Source organism: Stigmatopora argus, chromosome 2 (assembly GCF_051989625.1).
Source record: "Stigmatopora argus isolate UIUO_Sarg chromosome 2, RoL_Sarg_1.0, whole genome shotgun sequence".
NCBI classification, from domain to species: domain Eukaryota; kingdom Metazoa; phylum Chordata; class Actinopteri; order Syngnathiformes; family Syngnathidae; genus Stigmatopora; species Stigmatopora argus.
In genome coordinates, this window is record NC_135388.1 from 17519391 (window position 1) to 17540862 (window position 21472).

The window sequence follows — 21472 nt, forward strand, 5'->3', positions numbered from 1 at the left end:
AAAAGCTAAAATAAACCTTGTTTTAGATCTATAAAAAACGGAATATTCAGGTTTTTAATCCAGTTCTTTTAATCCATTTATTTAAAAAAATCTAAATATTATATCTAAAATGGTCCGGCCCACATGAAATCGAGTTGACGTTAACGCGGGCCGCGAACCAACCCGAGTCTGACACCACTGATGTTAAGCACTTAGGAAAGTTTTATTTCACCTCAACATCTGGTATGATATCAACGTGTGGGTACCCCAAGCACGGATGAATCATTTTCTGTTGTTATTGTGACAGTTAAGAGGTTATCGGTGAGTTTAATTCAATTGTTGTAGCCTTGAAGATGTTCGGGTTTGGCAGCCCCTGTTGGTGCTGAACTCGTCTTTTTGAAATTATTGTAAATACCCTGAAATATTTATCTGCTGATATTGCGTAAAACATATTAATAAGTTAATTGCTTTACATTTGGTAATGAAAATGTAGTTTACGTAGTTTCCGCTTATCGGAATGAAATGCTTGGCTACAGATGAAAGAAAATAGGAATAAAAGTGGAAATTTCATTTGTTTTTTTTGCTATCAGGCAATCAGCCATGGGTGGGTTTGGGATGGATGACATTTTTGTTCATTAAACTGTGCACACAGATTGTACTGTTCATTACAGTTGTTTTATGGCTGTTAAATAGTTAATACAAGGATTCTATACATATCTGATATTGCCCATATCGCACAAGTCCCGTTGGCAGGATGCACACACCAGCTAACTTGGTCCCTTTGATGGTGGTATTTCTTTTGTATAGTCTGGAAAATAGCATAACTGTATAGTTTCTCATGAGCGCTTGGCACATGAACAGTTTGTCTCAATTGCTCAAATTGGTAATTCTGACTCAAAAAAAATCTCAACCCCCGAGAATAGAAAAAAAAAGATAAATATTTGACTTCAACGAACCAGCATAAACTGGTATTCCGCCTTTGTACAATATTTATATCTGTATAGGCTATTAAGAATTCCCAACATTAAAATTAAATACAAAGGGAATCATACATTTAGTAATCAATTAAGCACTGTGTACATTGACTGTTATGAACTGTAAACTCAGAGCAGCTAATAATTGTGAGATTGAGATTTAATGCAGCTTCCGCTGCTATTGCAGAATTTTCTTTTTTTGTCGGACGATGCTTCAGCTTTCCAGTCGTGGAATATTCACTGAGCTTGATAAATAATAAAACATTCCCTTTGCTCTGTCCTCCAGACCACCACATCTCATTTTTGGTGCTGAGTGAGGAGCTGACAAGGCACTGTTAGAGCTCAAGGGGGAGGAGGGGGTTCTGGCTCAGCCACAGAAGAGCAGATGATCATCTTGTACCTCTACGTTGCTTCCCCAAGAGGTGATGGAGACACTACACATGGCACTTAGGTGTAATTCTTTGAAAGGTTATAAAGGATAAGTAAGGGTTCTGGCAGGACAGGGAGTGTCAAGGTTGCATCCTTCATACCATAAATTCATTACTACCGTACAACACAAGCTGCTGCTGTATGTCAGGTGGTTCCCTGCCGTGGGCGCCACTTTCTCGGCTGAGCCTTTGGGATGAATGTTTGCTGCCCCTAAGTTTCTGTTTGCCTTTTTCTGGATTGAATGTCCCGCGGCTGGTGAACTGCGGTCTGTCGTCAAACACACTCTCCATCTCTGATGTAGGACTGCTGTTCAAACTCTCAGTGCGGGAAGACTGAGGTACTTGTGATGCACCTGAGTTTGAACGGGGAGACTTGGAGGAGTGGAATCGAAACCCGCGGCTGGCGTTGGAGATGGGCGAAGGTGACGGCTGGAAGTGAGACAAGGAGGAGTAGGGGGAAACGTTGGAGGAAGAATCTACTGAATCCGGGGAGTCGGGTTGCCGCCTAGGATCGCGTTGTCGTGGGCTTTTTCCGTCAGATCGCCGAGACCAAGGGGAAGACAAATCCAAGCATCTCGCTGAAAGATACAGACAATCGTGTCTTTATTTGGATATTTTGAAGGCATCTAAAGAGACTGAGACACACCATAAATATCTGAAAACACTTCAGACTCCAAATGGAGGTTTTCGGAGCTGTCTGCTGTGCCTATGGAAGCCTCGGACTCCAGTGTCTCATCATCCGATGCTCGTGGCTCCAGAATCAACATCTCTAAAGTCAGCTCCTCTCTGCAGTTGCAAGCGTTCACATTAGCACGTGAGCTGAACAGGCGTCATTAGGTACTTGCTAATTACGTGCAGCGACAGCATTTACTTTTCTTTTTGCAGGTTCTCAATTTGCTCCGTCAGCAATTTTTCCTCCTGCTGCATTACCGCTTGCTGATACTCGGAAATTTCAATCACAGAATCGTCTTCCTCTCGCTCCTCTTTAACAGTGTCCGTTAAAGAGAGAAGTCTTGGGCTCACGGGAGGTGAAGGGGAGTGGGCTCTCAGATGGCGAAAGGGACCTTTTCCCTGGAAACAACAATCAACAGGATGAGAGTAGACTTCAGGTTACATGGCATCCAATGGCAAATTCCCTTTAAGTGTGCCTGAGGTCCCATAGTGGAAAAAAACTGGCGGTGTTGTAAAATGAATGACTCTCTACTCTATTGCTACTATTAAGAATATATTACTCTCCCCCATTTTCATAAATTTTTGAAAAAGCTCCACGGAGCCAGTAGGACACAGCGCTAAAGAGAACCTACGGTTGCGACCCCCACTACAGTATTACCAACCGCATTCCCCCAAAGTTGGAATGCTATAAATTGTTAATAAAAACAAATGCAAAAGTGGAAGAGCCAGGTCAAATGTTTAATCAATGAAAATTTCCTTTTTCAGGAAAAATATGTTGATTTTAATGGCAGCCCAGTGGGTGAGTGGTGAGCGCGCTGGCCTAACAGTTCTGGGGTCCTGGGTTCAAATCCAGGTCGGTTCACCTGTGTGATATTGTTAATGCATTGTTACAGTTGAGTATGTTATTTATTACAGTTGAGCTCATTTTAAATCGTTCCAACGAGCTGCAGGCTTAATTTGAAATGGTTCGGTCCACCTGTTTGGAGTTTGTATGTTCTCCCCGGGCCTGCCTGGGTTCACTCCGGGTACTCTGGTTTCCTCCCACATTCCAAAGACATGCATGGGTAGGCTGTTTGGACACTCTAAATTGCCCCTAAGTATGAGTGTGAGCTTGAATGGTTGTCTGTCCCCCCGCGACCCTTGTGAGGATGAATCAGTTCAGAAAATGAATGAATGCATTTTGATTTTAAATTCTGTGTAGTCAACAAATTTAAAAAAATTAGGGACAAGGCCATCACTACTTTGAGGCTCCTCCCGGCCCCTTCGTTAAATAGTCTGCAAATCGAGGAGACAAATTTCAATGGGAAAGCTGTCCAATTCTTGTATAATATACAGTCCTCTAACAGTTCAACTGTCTTGGGCGATCTTTGTAGCTCCTTCTTTGAGAAGCCTTTTTTTATACTTAATCATGTTGCCAGTGAACCTAATTAGTGGTAATGGGTCTTTGAGCTGTTTGTTACATGTGCAATTGACCTTTATAACCTCATATTGCTGCCTGTTCCAGTTTTTGTGAAGTATTGAAACCATAAAATTTATTTCCCCCTCACATCAACACATTCTCTCCATTTAAACAATTTTTCTGTCATCTATGTTCTATTTTGAATAAAATATTCAATTTTGGCACATCCACGTCATTGCATTTGATTTTTATTCACAATTTGTATAGCCAACTTCTCTGTAATGCGGTTTGTAGTTATGCAGAAAGAAATATTTCTAAAAATCAGATGGAGACAAATTTTAGTAGTTAAAGTTACAGTTTGATCTCACCATTGATCTTCGGATAAAGGTCAGTCTGCATTTGGCCTTGTTTTCGGCAAACTCCAGGGTATTGATGTCCTTCAGTCGGAGTTTGTACTTCGTCATCTGTTCACATATGACAAGTTCGACACACCTGTGGAAGGATATAAATAGAATTGAGTGGGATTAATGGCCACATAAGTAGTAATACATATCATTTTAGTGATGTATTTGCACTTGGCTGCAGCCTGCTTACGCTGTGGTCTTGCTGATGTCCTGGACGCTCTGAAGGGGATCAATAGTGTCCGGACAGCGGAGGATACAGGGAGCAAATACTATGGCCAAGGCATTAGCTGACATGCGGTTTGTCTCCTCTTGCAAAGAAATCCTGAACATTTAAATTCAGTGTCTGAGTAGACCAGCAGAAATTCATGTAAATATTTTTTTAAATCACTTGTGCTTACCTGACTAGATGAAATATGAGCCGCTCTAGGGTGTTCAGGTGAGTTCTGCTTAGCAGGTCGACAACTGAATACACCCCTCTGATCATTTCCTTTCTATCCTGCAAACCTGAAAAAGCACCAAGGCTTTGTTTTTTGTTTTTGTTTTTACAATTAAATGCACATTCAACAAATAGTGAGGACTTACCCATTGCACGTATGAACTCCTCATATAGCTCAAATGTCATCAGAGGACTCGGCAGTTCTCGCAACCACTGTTTAAAGACGCTGGCGATCACATGGATGTTGTAGTCATCCAGATTCATGTTCTCCACATCTGTGGCAACACAGACACACCAATGCCGAACGATAAAATAAAGTGAAATCTATGTGATTAGCCATTTTAAATGCTTACCACACTCTGGTTACAAAAAGATACCTGTGTCCAGTCCCTGCCGTAGTTCTTTAATTTTATTGTTGGAGCCGGATTTTCGGTAAATTCCCTCAGTGTAGAGCCCGTGCATCTCGATGTAGTTGATAAGCTTCTCCACCACAAGTGGCACTGTCCGCTCTTCATTTGTCAGACGTGACACCTCAACACCGAATTGTCTTGACGAGAGCTCTGGGTCGAACTGTACGGATACAAAAATATTCAATATCCAACAAATATAACCCCAGAAACGTGAAAATGCTGGCTTTCTAGTAACCAAGTAAAAAAATTCAGTTCAACTATCCGTCTATCAGCACCCTAATGCATTAATAAGTATACATGCTACAAAGACAGGCCAGTACGGTATGTTTCCGACGCACCTTCTTACTGCATTTGGTCGTCGTCTTTTGGCAGCACTTTCTGTGGCAGGCGTAACGGCACACTGGGTAAACACAGCGAGAAAAATCCAAGACATTATTCCTATTACCCACAGAAAGGCAGTGCCGCCTCATCGTTCAGCAAGTCGAATCAAACTCGAGACAAAAACAACTTGATGAGCAACGCAGAGTAGCATTGCCTAGCATGGGGAAAATATGGAAGGAAGAAAGGACAAACTGTGTGGAGAAATGTCTGGAATCGCAGAAGCACAGACCCCATGAGTCCAGTTGAAGACAATCAGATTAGGAAGAGGATGGGCATTGGATGTCGTTGCAAAGGCCAGATACAAACACTAGACATGTGCCTTAACCGGCGTATGGTCCGGGGGAGATCATAAGAAAGTATTTATGATGCATTATATATTAATGTGTGCATGTGTTGTTGCGTTAATAAACAGGAAAACGTAATCTGAGACTAATCAAATAAAGAAAACTTAGGGTAAATGCTATTTTAGGACATAAGTGACCTATTGTTTGGATTTTTTTTATTCCCACATGACTGGTTAAACTAAAACAATGTGTATTGTTTTTGTCAAGTGAAAAAAAATAGACTTGCTAATATAATACAGTATTTTCAGGACCAACATTATAATGAGGAAAGAACAACTTTTTTTTTTTTTAACAAAAAAGCAATTATTTTGAAAATATATATTTTTTGTGTAAGTGTACTCACGTTTGCAAACACAGGCACGCTCCATCATCCAGATGAGCGATGAACAGTATTCACAGTATGTAGGGATGCTATATTGGGTGGATTTGAAGATGTGGCCATTATGCTCCGCCACCTGAATGTACAAGTGGAATAGATGTATTTACTCAGATATTTTCCTACCTAGTTGTCAAATAATGACCACTTGTATAGCATAATATGATATCCAATACAAATACAGGCAATGAAGATAAATATATGATGCTGATGGTGTCAATAAGGAAACCTACAACGTCTGCATCTTTCTTCCTCCGCTTTTTGCGTTCAGGTTTAGGTTGCTGTAAAACAAACACAGACATGTTTTACATCTGATCACACTAAGTATTACCCTGTAGATCAAAAATTTCAGGATTGATTACCTAGTAACTATCGTTCAAAAGATGGCGATGGCATTACCTTGGTTTGTGTGCTGTCCAGGGATTTATACTCGTTAATAAACTCATCCAGGAAGACTTTAAAGGTGTTAACCCAAACTCTAACAGGAGACTCTCTCCAGTCCCTCTGCTCCTGCCGCATGGTCTTCTCCAGGATTTGCTCAAACAGAGCGTAAAGGTCCTTATAGCGGATGCTTTTACCATCATCCATCTGGTGTGAGAAGAGGATAGTACATTTCATGGTATTGTGGATACAATTATCCAGCAAAAGCAGATGATTACATTGCAATTCTGTTAAGATTCCATACCGCCAAGGCAGTTGAATAGGAGTTGAAGATATTCAAACGGAATTCCTTCAGTGCTTTTTTGAACACAACATCCACCATGGTGTCCTTCTTGCTATCCTCAGTGTCCAAGTCATTTATCTAAAAAAAACATACCCGGTAAGCCACCTGCTTGAATGCCAAAATGTATCCAGACACGCATTGGAATTCAAATTATTTCTATCTGTCACTATTGACTCTTCAAGGTAGGGTAAAAAAATTGATTTGTTTGTGCCATTACCTTCTTCATGAGAAAGTCATTCATGCTTCTGTAGTCGTTTGTGCAGGTGAGAATCTGCAGACCGTCACTTGACAATTGATTAGGTTCCACAGCCACATTGCTGATTTTAACACTGCGTCTTCGCTTGACCTTGGGAGAAGGTTCCTTATTCTCTTTTAAGTCTCTAAACCCTCGGTCCAACGTCGGGTCAGGACTGCAGCGAGGTGACAGGTTTTCTTGACCTTTCAAACAAATGATACACAGTGCGCTCCTGTTTATCAAGAGTGATCATTTCTTTTCAAAAGACTAATGGTGTTTCAATAAAACCCGTACTCAACAAAAACACGAAAATCATTTTACAATACCATCTCTCAGCAATGGCCCAGTTTCTCCATAATCTCCTTCCTGTAAATCAGCCCCACAAATCAGCTTCTCTCTGGAGGTCTTTTTATCACTCTGCCTGGCCTTGCCCCAGAAACGCATCTTTCCACGAACTCTGCTAAAAAGTAAAGTATACCGGGGGAAAAAACGAATTAAAACAAATATTTAATCAATGCACAACATATTTTTAAACCTACAAATGGCATTGCTAATTCTGTTGATTACCTTAGATCAAGAAAATGTCTAACCTTGCATCCTGTGAGTTCTTGCGCAAAGACTCTGATTTCCTTAAATCTCCTGATGAAAGCACTTTGTGTAGACTCTTTTTTGCCTCTGGGCTTGCAGGCTGGTATAAAGAAGTGAGAATGTATTGGCTTAAACGGGAGACAAATCCAGTAGATGGCATAATTACAATTAAAGTAATTGCCTCTCAAAGTTACTCCTCTAAAACAGTGTTTTTCAACCTTTGAGCCACGGCACACTTTTTTTTCATCAACGAAATTCCTGGGAAGGTCCCCAGCAATAAATTTAAAATTAATCTCTCTGATCTGTTAACAAACAAAAGTGTATTGGATAGGAATTATAGACACACAAAAAAACATTTTATGATCATATTGCTATTTTCCTTGTATACCATGGGTTAGTATCTATTGATCTAACATTTTTTGTTTGAGCGGCGAGTCATTAATTGCAGAATTATAGTGAAGAGTCAGCCAGTAGAGGGTAGGCTTCTCTAGGTTAGGAATGAGGAAGCTACTCCAGAATTAATGTTGCTTGTAGATGACAAGTTAGCCAGTCAAGGGCTATCTTCAGCCTGTAATAGCACATTTGCTTTTTACTTGTGTGTTTCGGACGGAGGTTCTGCGTGAGATTACATCTATAGCTTTTCAACACACACAGCAGAATAGATATCGCTGCAAGTCTGGGTCAGAGTTTTATCTGGAGTCCAGTTTTGAGTTATCATTTTTTCTTTTCAAAAACCTTTCTTACGTTGTCTCTGTTTAAGTGCTGCCAGTAATTAGCTACCTAACGATATGGAGTATTATTAAAAGATTACTCTGTTGACCATTGAATAGCAGACACTCGGCATGGCATATTTGCGGATTCATTTTCCAAAAACCTTTTTTTATTACTTAGGTATGGGAGATTTTCATCGGCACCCCAGACACTGTCGTGGCACACTAGTGGTTGAAAAACACTGCTCTAAAACCACACAATTGAAAAAAAAATCATCACATTTCCACTTGTGTAGTTTCAGCAAAAATAGACTCAAATACATGCACACATTTTGCACAAAATGTTAGGAACAAAGCAAAAACAATTCAGTAACAACCTGTGAGAGGAAGAAAAAGCTAAAGTTATGTTAGACAACCTCGACAATATAGGTTTAGTAGATGGTGGTGGTAGTAGAAAGTAGAAAGACATTTACGAAATTGCCCTGCTTACATCTTGTATGTATCTAACAATTACGGTATGTAAAGATCTTTGAAGAGGAAGACTGAACTCTTTCATTAATAAAGTCAAATCAGTTTAAAATATGTTTTTATCTTCCCAAGGACAGCTTTGTATTTCACTACAAAAATGTGTATTCTTCTGAATCATTTCAATAAAAGAGACGTAGAAGCCCAGAATAAAGAGGTGTGAGGCCTTCAAACTGTGGGTGTTAGGAGAAAAGAAGCAGAAGTAAAAGAATGTAGTTAGAGTCATTGATGGCATCGATGGAACCCGTTACCATGTCGGAGTCACTAAAACAGGAGCCTCCTAGGCCTTCCTCTGTAGAGCTCTGCTTGGAGAGAGGTAGAGGGGAATGTTGGGGGCTCGTAGCATCATACTCATCCTCATCTGAATCCCCCCCAACGGAGAGAATAGGGGCCCGAGTGAGGAAGTCGGAGCGCGTCCGCGACATCCGGGCTTTCTTTTTGTACCCTGCTCTCCCCACCTGGAGTTCACCGAAAGCGATAAGATTGTGTTGAAATCAGTTGCAAAAGGCTACAGTCCCAGTCCTGCCTTAGCCTTCTTTGAGTATGGTTTCATCAGTCTAGGTGCAACACATAAATGGACCAGCCGAAACACACTTCCCTCATTCAATTAGTTGTTAAATTCACCAAAATAGTAGATTGAATTACATTAATTGTTAAAAAAAGTACACAAATTTAAAAAAATGCCTACATCACGTGTTTTTGGTCCTTTGGGTAGCCTGGAAACATATATTGACCCCTCTGTGGGGGCGGTTTGGGGGTTCTCCTTGGTGACATCAACAGCGTTGAATCTGAAGAGAAAATAAGGGAGGGGAGGGGTTCAAAGAATCAATACATGTCACACAACCTATGATCGGTATTAGGGATGCACAGAATCACATTTTCATCTGTTGATACAGTTCCGATAACACGATAATAATGTTGTATACCCCTCCTAAAATGTCTTTTAAAAATGTTATTTCATGTGTGTATTGTGTATCTCTGGTAAACCAAAAAGATTTGGCACTCTGCTTAATTTAATTTTCTTCCAAAACAAAACGAACAACCTACTTCCATTGGTAAATTGCTAAATTTTCAAGTGTTTCTGCAGTTGCTGTGGCGGAACTAATTTGTACAGTGTCCGGGTGCGATGATTGTCAACGGACCCTCTCATTCAGGTGGGGGTGTGAATTAAATTGTCAGTACTTGTACTTGGCCAGAAGAAAAGTTGCATTATGTCTGTTAAGAAAATATCTTATTGTACATTAGTAGTAACAGAAATAGGTTTTGTCATTCTAGATTTTAATCCTATTTGCAGGATTTTAATTGTATTCGTTTTTTAGTGTCCAGTGATATGATGTAAATAAGAATGTCTTTCAGGAATGAATTATGAATGGAGTGCCCAATACAATAAGTAGCAACAAAGTGATGTATAAAATCATTCTGGATAAAGATAAATGCATTCACTTTCTCGTAAGATCATAAACTTTGCTCAAATTGACAAAAAATGTAATAAGATGCTTAAAAAAACAGTTTAAAGTTTAATGGCTACCTTTAGCTTATGTTCAGGCTAAAGAATGCCTAGCAAGGAAATGTCTTTTTGGTGTCAAATATATTCGAACACAACTTGAAGTTTCAAGAAACTTAATAAAAAATACAGCAATTGAAAAGCTGATTTGGCTGTAGTGGAAAAAAAAAATCGGGGTAATCACAGGAACACTTTTTTGGCAGGAGCTTAACAACAGACTTGTTATGCAGTTTCACTTTCAGGTTACAGTCTACTGTAAAACAAATACTAAGAATTACACATGGTAAGCTATAGGCAATAGTATAGAGCAGGGGTGGCTAAGTCCAGTCCTCGAGAGCCCCTATCCAGTCTGTTTTCCATATCTCCCTCGTCTACCACACCCGAATCAAATAATCAACTCATCAGCAAGGTGTCCAGAAGCTTCATACCGCTCCCAATGATTTGATTCAGGTGTGGTGGTGGAGGAAGACATGGAAAACAGGCTGGATAGGGGCTCTCGAGGACCGGACTTTGCCACCTCTGGTATAGAGACTTTAAATGATGGCTAACTCACAGCATTGATGAAATTAAAGCATGCATGAATTTAATACTTACTGAGAAAATGTTACTTTGTCCTTTGGAGAAAAGAAGATATTCCCTGAACTCTGAACACGTTCTACCTTCTTGGTGGCTGGTCTTGGTCTGGCTGCCCTGTCTTTGGACTGAATGGTGAGTTTGGGTGCCCATCCCTCCACTGCAGATTTGTCCTTTTTAAGCCTGTCTGTGGATGCAGAGGCAGATGGAAAAGGCGGCTGGGGAACAACGACATTGCTGGGGATAGTTCCTCCTTGTTGGGAGTGGACCAAGTGCTCAGATGATTCGGAATGGGTCCTACAATGAGGAACTATCCCTGATGTTCCTTCCATGAGCAGAGATCTTGGTCTAAGTGTTTGGCTCGATACGGCATGCCCTCCAGCATCTTGTTCACTTTGCCTCCTCTGGTGTATCTTCTGCAGAGCCTCATCCCTCTGTTTCTCAAACATCTCGCTCTCATAGTGAGCAAAGAAAAGGCGCTGACGTTCCAACGCTTCTTTCTGCTGTCTAATCTGCTCCATCATCTCCTTCTCGTTCTGTTGTTGCTGACTGCGCTGCCTCTCCTCCTTCTCCTCGTTCAACCTCACCAACTTATCCAAAACAACCTTATCAACCTGAGGGAGGACGGAATAGGGCTCATGAGTGACTGGAGGCGGAACACGCCCTAGCATTTCCTCCTGAGAAAACGATTCACAAACCTTAACACCAGGATGGGTCAGCTCGCTCAGCTCTTCACTCAGCGGGGTTTCTTTCTGCATGCTGATGACCACCACCACCGGTTTACGTGTTGAGTCTCGCCTTTCTTTCAAAGATTTAGCGGTGGTGGATGTGGAGGTGGCAATCTTTGTGCTCTGCATGGCCTTTTCACTTGGATGACTGGGAATTACAGTGAGGCGGCTTTCGTAGTTCTCGAGTTTGGACGGATGTGCGGATGAGGCGGCAGGTTCTATTTGTTGCTGAAAATGACTTCCACCATCTGAAGCTGGTATCCTGTTCAGTTGTTCTGTCTTTGGGCTAACGGGGAATGCCTCAATACAAGGATATGACAGTGCTCCGAGGGAACCAATAGGTGAGCACAGGTCCTCGCTATCAGTCACCTCCTCCGTAGCTTTGGGAGCATCCTCAATACTCAAGAGTTCAAAGCTGCCTTTAGAGCTCTGACTGTCAGGTGTGCCCTGTGGCGAATACAGAGGTGGGGTGATGGAGGGCACAAATTCCACAGACCATCGCCTTTCCTCCGAACTTGGCGGGCTTCCGCCACAGGTCGCACGGACCTTGAGGAGCTCCAGACTGAATTTAGCTTGCTCCAGCTCTCGCATGCGCCGGCTCTCTCTCTTGGCCCGGGTAGCTTTCTGGCTGAGCTCATCAGCTGATCTGAGCTTCTCTCGCACCACAACTGTGGATGTTGTGAGAGAGGGCGGCACCTCAGATTGCCATGTAGGCGAGCTGGCGTATTCTCCCGCCATGCCTCCCACCTTCAACTCTCCGTCCGTCCTGCCAACGGCATTGAGTGTCTTTTCCCGGTCCTCGTAAGAGTGCTCCTCTTCTGGTGAAAAGCTCAACAGTCCATTCTCCTTAAGCTTTTGTTCGTTTTGAAGTTGTCTGAAGCTGGTCAATGAAAGGAAATCGGCAACGTTTTAGGTCATTTAAAACTTATTTGGTCATGGTCGCAACGCTCCTTCTACAAATATTGAAATGAGTATTTTAAAAACAGAACTTGTATTATCTATTATATAAAAAGGTTTTAATGTCAATTATGACTGTATTTTAAAGACAATAAATACCATTATAAATTATTACTCCTGAACATGATTTTTGTTTGATTTTGACCCAAATGGAAGGCTCAAGTTCGTGCTCACTTTATTGATTGTTTTTCCTTTCAGGGAGGATATTAACTAAAATTACAACTCCTCTGTTATTCATGGACGTTATTATGAAATTTGGTAGGTATATTCCAGGAATGTATACGCATTGATTGTCTCTCGGCTGATTAATTACATTAATTATATACTTGTTGTTGGGTGGAGGTTCCGAATTGGTCAGTCAATGGCTTGTGGATTCTTCGGTTGTGTGTGTGTGTTTTTAAAAAAAATATCTTTGGACTGATGAGACGTTTAGGAAGCGAAATGGTAACATTTTAAAGTAGTGTTTCTTTAGGATTTTTTCCCCTTAATTGCTTGAGTTACATTCATTAAGGTGAAAGCAGCCTTTGAATAGCTGTGCACTTTAGTGGCACTGTCTGTGAAATGGTTAATACAATTGTTAATAAAACCAAAATTAGTCAAATCAAAATGAATAAATACAAAAACACAATCTATTTTTTTGCTGGTCACTGGCGGCGATAGCCAATTAATTTAAACTGGGAGGATGGGCTTTGAATACTCATGTTTTGGTGCCATTGATGTTGAATGATTGCGGCCAGCCCTGACAATCAAAATAGCTTGTAGTTCTACTACCGACGGTGGCAGCCAATAAGTTAAATACCTAAGTACAAAGTACTGTTACACGCCTTACCGTTCCCGAGCGAGGTACCCTCGGATGAAGGCCTGGAGGTGTATGGCAGCAGAGCAGAGCCGCAAATAGGCCTCTCTCACTCGATGACAGCGCCAGGCCGTCTGAATGACCAGAGATGCCGTGCAACGGCGACACAGCCACAGTCGCCATGCCCTCTGAAGCACTAATGCGGCCTCCTTCCACAACCTGAACCTTTGACGTTCCCTGCACGCACGCCAATGTGTTTGCAGGCACAATGCTGCCTCTATATAAACATTCTGGTCAGTTTGCTCTTCTTCCTCGTCTTCCAAGGATCGGTACGAGCGCCACCATTTCTGTCAGCAAAAATGAAAAAAAAAAACACATTAAAGCACCTTTATTTAGTGGGTGCTCATCTTTCTGTGGAACACAATATTGTGTGTAAAACTGGAAAAATATATGCAATAATTGATCCCATAGGAGTAAATGGTAGACTATGGAAATTCCAAATCAGGTAAATAGGGATTTATAGTGAATGTACCGAACTATAAGGTGCAACGGATTATTAGACACAGTAATAGTGGTGGTTCTGGTTGTGATAGTAGTAGTAATAGTAGTAGTGGTTAGGAGTATCAAAAGGAGAACCGATATTTATCCATACATAAGCCGAATTAGATTATAAAGTATGCTGGCTTTTCAGAAAATTCTTTCGTCTTTTAGTTGCGCCTTGCAGCGCGTATAATATGGTACCTAAAAGTAAAATTGTGGATAACCAAATTGTTCGAAAATTTGTGTGACAGAGTATATGTACTTTGAGGATTCCACACAGTCTTGCATATTGACTGAAAAATTGGTATAAAGCTTTAAGATAATAATAATTACATAACATTATTAGAAACTTATTGCGTTATTGAGAATGTGTTTGCAAATACAATCCTGTTGAAATAAGGATGCATTAGGAATAGAAAAAAAATCTTACGCAGAAAAATAATTGAGGAAAGACAGAGGTAAGATCACCAGGTAGCTTTGCTTTAGCCAAATATAATCATAACACAGTTATTTATTCAAATGTAACTTTATAACACTCTAAAAAAGGTATAGACAAACACAAAACCTAGTGTAAGCCGAAAGACACGTACCTGGATGCAGATTGCTGCTGCTCTCATTTTAAGGAACTGCTCTCTCTCTAGTCGGGCTCTGAAACGTCGTTGGAGCATGACAATGAGCCGAAGGACCTCGCAATGGAGTTGGGCTTGCAGCTGCTGACGTTCTGCCTCCCGTAGAAACACCTGAAAGGCGAGAGCACCACAGAGTGGCACAAGGGAACAATGGCTTGATAAAGGCCGAAGTTGGTGATTTAAATCTACACTCCCACATGTACTCCAAAGTCATGAGGAAGCACGCACACACACAAATCAGCTATCTTTTGACATACAGCCACAAAAATGTCAGGTATGAACTTGTAATTATATAGACAGCCTCCTACAGGCATAGATCCTTAACAATATTGAGGACACACACCCTCAAAATATGGGGCACTATCTTCATTACATCCTTGAACTGAAAAAAAATCATCTCTGCTCTAACATGACAGTACCAATATTACATCCTTGAACTGAAAAAAATCATCTCGGCTCTAACCTGACTGTACCAATATATTCAATCTTCTGAATAATTTTAAACATCAACTCATTTCATTAAAATGTTTGTTTCTTTCATGGAAACATTTCATCAGAAAAAAAGGGCAATAAAGAAAGCATAAAGATGTTTTCTGTTCTTATGAGGTTCTGTAACCATAGTGAAGTAAGCCCAATCACACACAACTATATCCATTGCTTCATATGGGTGTGTAATATTATTGCCACTAAACAACCTCATGCCATTGAAGAAGTTCTAAAAAAAAGACTGACAGGAGAGGTTGGCGTTAATAGCTAGGACATTGTAATTTAACTATATGTAGGACTTCAGATTAAAGGACACTTGAAGGGTTGTGAATCCTACTATAAGAGACACTGTTCAACTTTCTATGCAACGCAGAAAAAACTAGTGGATTGACTATTTCTTAATACAGGGTGACACAAAAAAAATCTACAGCTGAGCGAGTAAGTTCTCAGTGAAACTAATCTACATAACCAAACGGTGGTGAAAAATAGGGAAATCTTAATAAGACTGGTAGACTGTGTCATTTTTGGGAGGAGTTGAGGGGGGTTGGGGGACTGAGGAACTTTCATTTTTGTGAATGACTCCAACGCATGGATAATTTGTATGTCAGAGTAGTTGAAATCTTCTTGACGAAAGAAAGGAGGATGGATTTTGTGTACATATAAAAATGATTTTTGGTGAGTTAATCATTTCACTCAAATGTAGCTATATTCCTAAATAACATTGCAATTTTAAGATGTTATTATTGATGTTTTTTATGTGTTGTAGCTGTAGCTGCAGTAAAAGTTTAATAGCCATTAAATAGTGATTGAGGGGTGGATTGACTCAGACGGAACACTGCTGAAGGCCTAGGTCCGCCACTGGCTTAAAAAATTAGTGACGTAAAATGTTTTTCACTTCGTAGATTGGTTTTATCATGTTTAATCAATGGAGTGACTTGCTTTACCAAAAGAAGTTGGGACCATCATTTGTGTTGCATTAAATTGGATGTGTCCAAACGTTTGGTGTGTACTTTATGTATACGGTAATCCCTCGATTATCGCGACTTCATTTATCGCGAATTCACTACTGTGCATTTTTTTCTGCTATTCATGTTTTTTAAAATTAATTAGTTTATTTATTTTTTAATACGGGTGACCTACTTCGCAATTTATCAATTATCGCGGCTATGTCTGGTCTACATTAACCGCAATATTCGAGGGATTACTGTAAATGCCTTTGTCATTTGGCGCAGGTCTACATGGTGTTAATGAGTGTAATATATTTTTGTTTGCTTCAATGTGATGTGTACATCAACACATATATTAGAGTTAGAAATATACCATTGTCTTGCCAACTTGATACCCATCTCGTTCCAGGTCTTTTTGGTCAAGCCAATGCTGGATATCCTCTCTGTTGGTACTGGTTCTGTCTGGGAGCAGTACATTGAAGTGATGGACAAAATCCTATTGAGAGTAAACAAGACATAAGAAATGTTTATTGACAAAAAGTCAATTGTTTGAGACAAGCACTGTATTAATATATCATACGCAAGTAACATACACTGACCACATTTAAGAAAGTATCACAAGAGCAAAGGCAGAGATTACACAAAAACGACAGAGAAACAAGGAAGTTTCAGGTGAAAACCCATGTTTTTCATTTCTGGAGGGGTTCAGACATCATGGGATGACTATGATGAAGCACACATCTTTACACTGAGGCCCATTGTGTGGCTCTGATACACGGCATCCTGAGCTGTTGGGGGTGGATGGGGAAACTGATGCAGTGTTTATAGAATTACTAGCATGGGGAGTTTAGCAAAAATGCTGCGGACAATGGACAGGCTTTGTTCCTTGGAGTCAGGACACACTCAAATTCGTGAAAATGATATCATGCCCAAGATATTTGTTATTAGCGCTGACCAGAGCGTTAAATATGTCTGGAGTCATTTCGGGCAAGTGATAAAAACTGATGCTCAAGTCATCTATGTAACCTTCTGTAACCTTCATCATGAAGGATACCCTCATGAGTTTCGCTCAACTCAACCAAAAAAGTTGCAGCAATTATGTATCGTACCATAGCCTGCACGGACACATCACAATGAATGACATTCGATATGCTCAGCTCTGAATTAAGCGGTCATGAAAATGTTGATTATTTTATTGTAGTTGAGCTTTATTTAATCAAAACCTGTCTCAAAACACACTAATGGGAGCCTTGGCTCTTGATTCCTCCCATTGACAAAATAATGTTGCACATCAATTGATATTAGTAGGCGTTTATTCCAAAAGATAGCGAGAGTACACCACCATTCCTGGCCGCCCTGCTTCCCTGCGATTGAGTCCATCTCATTTTGACGTCCGCACTATGTGACCGTACGGAAAAGGAATGACAAAATTTAAACCCAATAAGTGACACCTCTTCCGCATATCAGCTTTGACTACCTTTATTAGGAAACTCCCATTGTATTCCCACCACGTAAACTATCAGTTCCCTCAACATAAGCAAAAAAGTTACCCTGCTGTCGCTGCACTGACTTGTCCTTGCCCCAAATTTTGGCATGCCATAAAAAACAAAAAATAACATCACAACTACAAAATGGCAACAGATGAAATAATTCAATGGGCCACTGAAAAAAGGCATCATCACACAGGATTGACACAATTGTGAGACGTTCATACGGCACAAAATGATGTTGGACTTCAGCAAAATCAGCAAAGATGCTTTGGCCTAGGGATTCACTACGCAAGACTTTTGGAAAACTGAGTTTCAAATATCCTTCAGGCTTTGGGATTTCTGAAAAATGAGACCGATGATACATCTGTGTTCTGGCCAGCACATGCTTGCACAGAGGGGAAACAATTTTAATATGATATGCAGATGCACTCAGTTGACTGGCTAAACTACAGCTCATTGAGGGTTTTCTTTTTGCAGAGCTATTCTAAACCACAGATAACCATCAATTTTAAACATAAACTAGTCACATTGTTCACCACTTCGCCCATGGAAACAGATGAATCATGTTTTCTGTGGCTGGAGATTGGGGAGACAAAAAGTCTCTTAAAATACGGTTTAAAGCCTTGTTTCTAAAGTTTGGCTCAGTTCAGTACAATAAATTTTTGGTAATGCATCAGTTTAATAAAGATTTAACAACACGGCTAGCCTGCCCTTTGGAAATTAAACAGCAACAAATCATGACCAATGCCACATTGCTCTTTAAGTTCATTAGCAAATCACTATTCACATAAATCAAAAGCATCCAACCGACCAAGACAACTCACATGGCAAGTCGGGTTTTTCTTGTGGTGCGAATAGATTGGCCCATTGGCAGCATACCGCAAGCTATTTTTAACCTTTATTATGAAGTTGCAACATAATTATTTTTTCCATTTACCACATTAAAATATTGGATAATTGGTCTAATGTTATTTTTTCCATTTACCACATTAAAATATTGGATAATTGGTCTAATGTAGACAATGAAATAAAATGAGCAGAATGGCGACATTTTCTTAACATCCATCCTTGGGGGAGACACTGAGATTTTTGTTCATAAATATTGAATGCGTTCAATATATAAGGCACCTTAAACCTTTTTGGGACAAATCCTACAGTAAATGTAATTATATTACAATATGAAAATCATGTCAGGCATTTGTTTTCTAGTAAGATAGGAAAATTTTTGGTTGTCTAGAAAGGTAATAACAAACTATTTGTTTATAAAAATGACTACAAACGATACCTGTGTTGTATTTGTCTTGTGTTTTCTGAGGCCAGAAATGTGCAATTAAAAAAGGCTTTGTGGAACTGTTGCCTTTTCTTGTCAATTACTATTTAAATGATCATCCAGTAGGGCTGGTGTTTGAATTAATTTTGCCAAGGGAAGCATATTTCATGTATACCTATTTTACCGACTCTTACAACCAGTGCCCATAATCAGCTTGTTTTTGTTTTAAAAAAGCTTGCAAGAGGACTTTTCCCCCCAATTCCTTAAAAGCTTGTTTACCTCCTCATTTTCAGTAGTTTATATATCGTCACCATTTTATTCAGTGCATTATGCACATCCAGGGAATATAAATAATACGTCAATAATAAAAAGAATGCCAGTTTAATTGTTAAAGTACGGTAAGTAAACGTGTTAGTAAAAAATGACCCTCTTGTAAACACGAGTGCTTTAAATGGCTGCAGTAGCACAGTGAAAATCATGTTACCTTAAAGCTGTATTTGATATTGTAGCCTGACTGCCGGATACGGACGGTCTCCAGCATACCCGTGTAGCGCAGCTGCCTTAGCACCAGGTTGTCATCAAACCGCAAGGGCATCTGCCAGATAAAAAAATGAAAATCAGAGCAAAGCAAACGCGTAAAGAATGACCCAAGAGGGAGCAAGAGGCCGTAAAGGGTGGGGGAGCAGGAAACAATCAACAGTTTTCCAGAACTTCAAGGGAAATTGGAGGAAAAATGGTTGGGAAAAAAAGACTAAACGATCAGAACGGCTCCACTCCAGGTTTTGTGTTACCTTGTCAGCATTGGATCGGATGCACTTGACAAAATAAGGCTCAGACTGACCCAGCGTCTCCATTAATTTATTAAGAGAGGCCTGTAAAATAGGACAGATGGACAGAACATCACATTAAAAGAGGATCAAATATTTTAACACTGGATTTGTTCCTTTTTTGTAGTCCGTGCCTGGGGACTTTGGTTGTATGAAATCTCCAAGATATCAATGGTATATTATCCAATCACTTCTGAACATGTGATTTACATAGTATGTCATGTGTTCTTGCTGTGTGTAAGCGTGCTTTTTTCCCCTGTCAGCTGTAGGAGGAATTCAGCCACTGCCTTCTCCATGGGAGATTAAAGCAATCAGTACAGCACAGGATGTGGGAAGTGAAGTCATCCACACACTGTGGCCAGAAGCTTTCATTGCATTGCTACCAACAGCCATCGCATGCAAAGAAAGCTGAAAGTCAGCACATTGCAGCAGTATGTGCGAGGTTGTCTTTACTGTTAATTGGAAACTGTAGGATGTCGGAAACCCTGGAATTTTCCAAATGCAAATTTACCAAATATTTCCGGTAACATTGGCGTCACACAAAAACCTAAAAGTTAAACTTTCATAGCCAAATGAAAAATCTTGCTGCAGTAGCATATCTTGTCCACAAACTCATCAATGAGCAGCTCAAGAAGAATTTTGACCATTTCTTTAAGAAAAACACTGTAAAATCATTTCCTTGTTTGTACATGTCAAGAGTGATCAATGTATTCATGTAATTGTATTACAGTTAAAAATGTTAATATCTATCCATTCCCTATTGATTTGTCAACTCCTTTAAAGACAACCATATATAGAGACCGCATGTTGAATTTCTAATCTCATCTCATTTTCTGAAACGCTTTATCCTCGTTAGGGTCACGGGGAGTGATGGAGCCTATCCCAGCTGTCTCTGGGCCAGAGGCAGGAGACACCCTGAATCGGTGGCCAGCCGATCGCAGGGCACAAGGAGACGGACAACCATGCACACTCACACCCATACCTAGGGGCTATTTAGAGTGTCCAATCAGCCTACCATGCATGTTTTTGGAATGTGGGGGGAAAACGGAGTACCCGGAGGAAGCCCACGCGGGCCCAGCGAGAACATGCAAATTCCACACAGGTGGAGGTGGACGTGACCTGGATTTGAACCCAGGACCCCAGACCTGTGAGGCCGACATGCCAACCACTCGCGCTAGCGACCCCCCCATGTTTAATGTTTCTAAAAATAATCCTTCTATACAATGAATACTAATAAGAATATGCTGACTGATTTCAGAAATGTGATTGGGATATAAAGAAAGAAAAAAGGTGAATATTGACCTTTACCCTTACAGTGACTGCACATAAACTTAGGCATTGACAACAACAGTTTGACAATGGAACGCAAAGCCTGACTGTTCCTTGTTAAGTCATTAAGCTTATAGCTGAAATAGTAATTAATACAGTAAACATTTAAGCACAATAAACATCAAAGATCCAAATGGAAAAAAACAATGTATAACGGTAACTGAGCTTGTTCATTGTATGCCGCTTTCAATCTTTGGATCGAATATGTCAGCATTGTTATAAACTGGCCGTACTTTGTTAATAGCGGAGAATACATCACCAGTGGGAATCCAAGTGCCTCAGTTTCCCCCTCAAAAATTGTGTGGCTCCTTTGTGAATATACTGATGAATTTGATTAGTCAAGTTAAACTAGTCAAAAAGATAAAAGTTGAAATGGGAAAAAAATGATGTGGCTATGACATCATGGCATCAACACAAAGTAATACTTATGATGCATATATTAGACAATTGTAGTAAGGTTTGAAAGGAAGCACAGCGGTATTAATTTGTTACTGTTAATACAGACATGTTATTCATCTTAGATTTTGAATTGGGTATGTGTGAATGATGTCAACTTTCCACACGCACTTCAAAAGTGAACCGTTGCAAAAAACACTTTTACCCTTTTAATGAATCAATTACCATATTGGGTAACAAAAAGAAATGTAAAAAAAAAATGGAACCACATCAACCACAGATGGGCAAACTATTTAACAAAGAGCCATTGTCAATGACGGTTTTAGTTCTACAGTCCATCTTTACACCAATCCAGAATTTTAAAAGTGCAATCAGTGAATTGCAGTTAGGTGTGTCCTGTTTCAGCAGAAACCTT

The 21472-nt window shown here is 40.2% G+C and overlaps 1 protein-coding gene across 10 annotated transcripts in view; it reads right to left on the minus strand.

Annotated features, from left to right (window-relative positions):
- Positions 1 to 632: 632 nt before the first annotated feature.
- LOC144092608 (unconventional myosin-IXAa-like) overlaps positions 633 to 21472 on the minus strand; it is a 77110-nt gene continuing 56270 nt past the window's right edge. For 5 of the 10 annotated variants that reach the window (XM_077625604.1, XM_077625625.1, XM_077625620.1 and 2 more), the window contains 24 exons: positions 19297 to 19377; positions 18990 to 19100; positions 16119 to 16241; positions 14274 to 14423; positions 13177 to 13490; positions 10684 to 12270; positions 9274 to 9373; positions 8837 to 9043; positions 7353 to 7450; positions 7089 to 7222; positions 6745 to 6965; positions 6489 to 6605; positions 6203 to 6391; positions 6037 to 6084; positions 5771 to 5882; positions 5041 to 5102; positions 4670 to 4862; positions 4439 to 4567; positions 4255 to 4360; positions 4047 to 4178; positions 3821 to 3944; positions 2253 to 2452; positions 2028 to 2167; positions 633 to 1959 (listed from right to left, as the gene is read on the minus strand). In XM_077625604.1, the coding sequence (XP_077481730.1) occupies positions 1478 to 1959; positions 2028 to 2167; positions 2253 to 2452; positions 3821 to 3944; positions 4047 to 4178; positions 4255 to 4360; positions 4439 to 4567; positions 4670 to 4862; positions 5041 to 5102; positions 5771 to 5882; positions 6037 to 6084; positions 6203 to 6391; positions 6489 to 6605; positions 6745 to 6965; positions 7089 to 7222; positions 7353 to 7450; positions 8837 to 9043; positions 9274 to 9373; positions 10684 to 12270; positions 13177 to 13490; positions 14274 to 14423; positions 16119 to 16241; positions 18990 to 19100; positions 19297 to 19377 (5160 nt within the window). In that variant the 3' untranslated portion in view covers positions 633 to 1477. The remainder of the gene's footprint in view (positions 1960 to 2027; positions 2168 to 2252; positions 2453 to 3820; positions 3945 to 4046; positions 4179 to 4254; positions 4361 to 4438; positions 4568 to 4669; positions 4863 to 5040; positions 5103 to 5770; positions 5883 to 6036; positions 6085 to 6202; positions 6392 to 6488; positions 6606 to 6744; positions 6966 to 7088; positions 7223 to 7352; positions 7451 to 8836; positions 9044 to 9273; positions 9374 to 10683; positions 12271 to 13176; positions 13491 to 14273; positions 14424 to 16118; positions 16242 to 18989; positions 19101 to 19296; positions 19378 to 21472) is intronic. The other 5 variants (XM_077625650.1, XM_077625588.1, XM_077625611.1 and 2 more) reach the window with 4 other exon arrangements.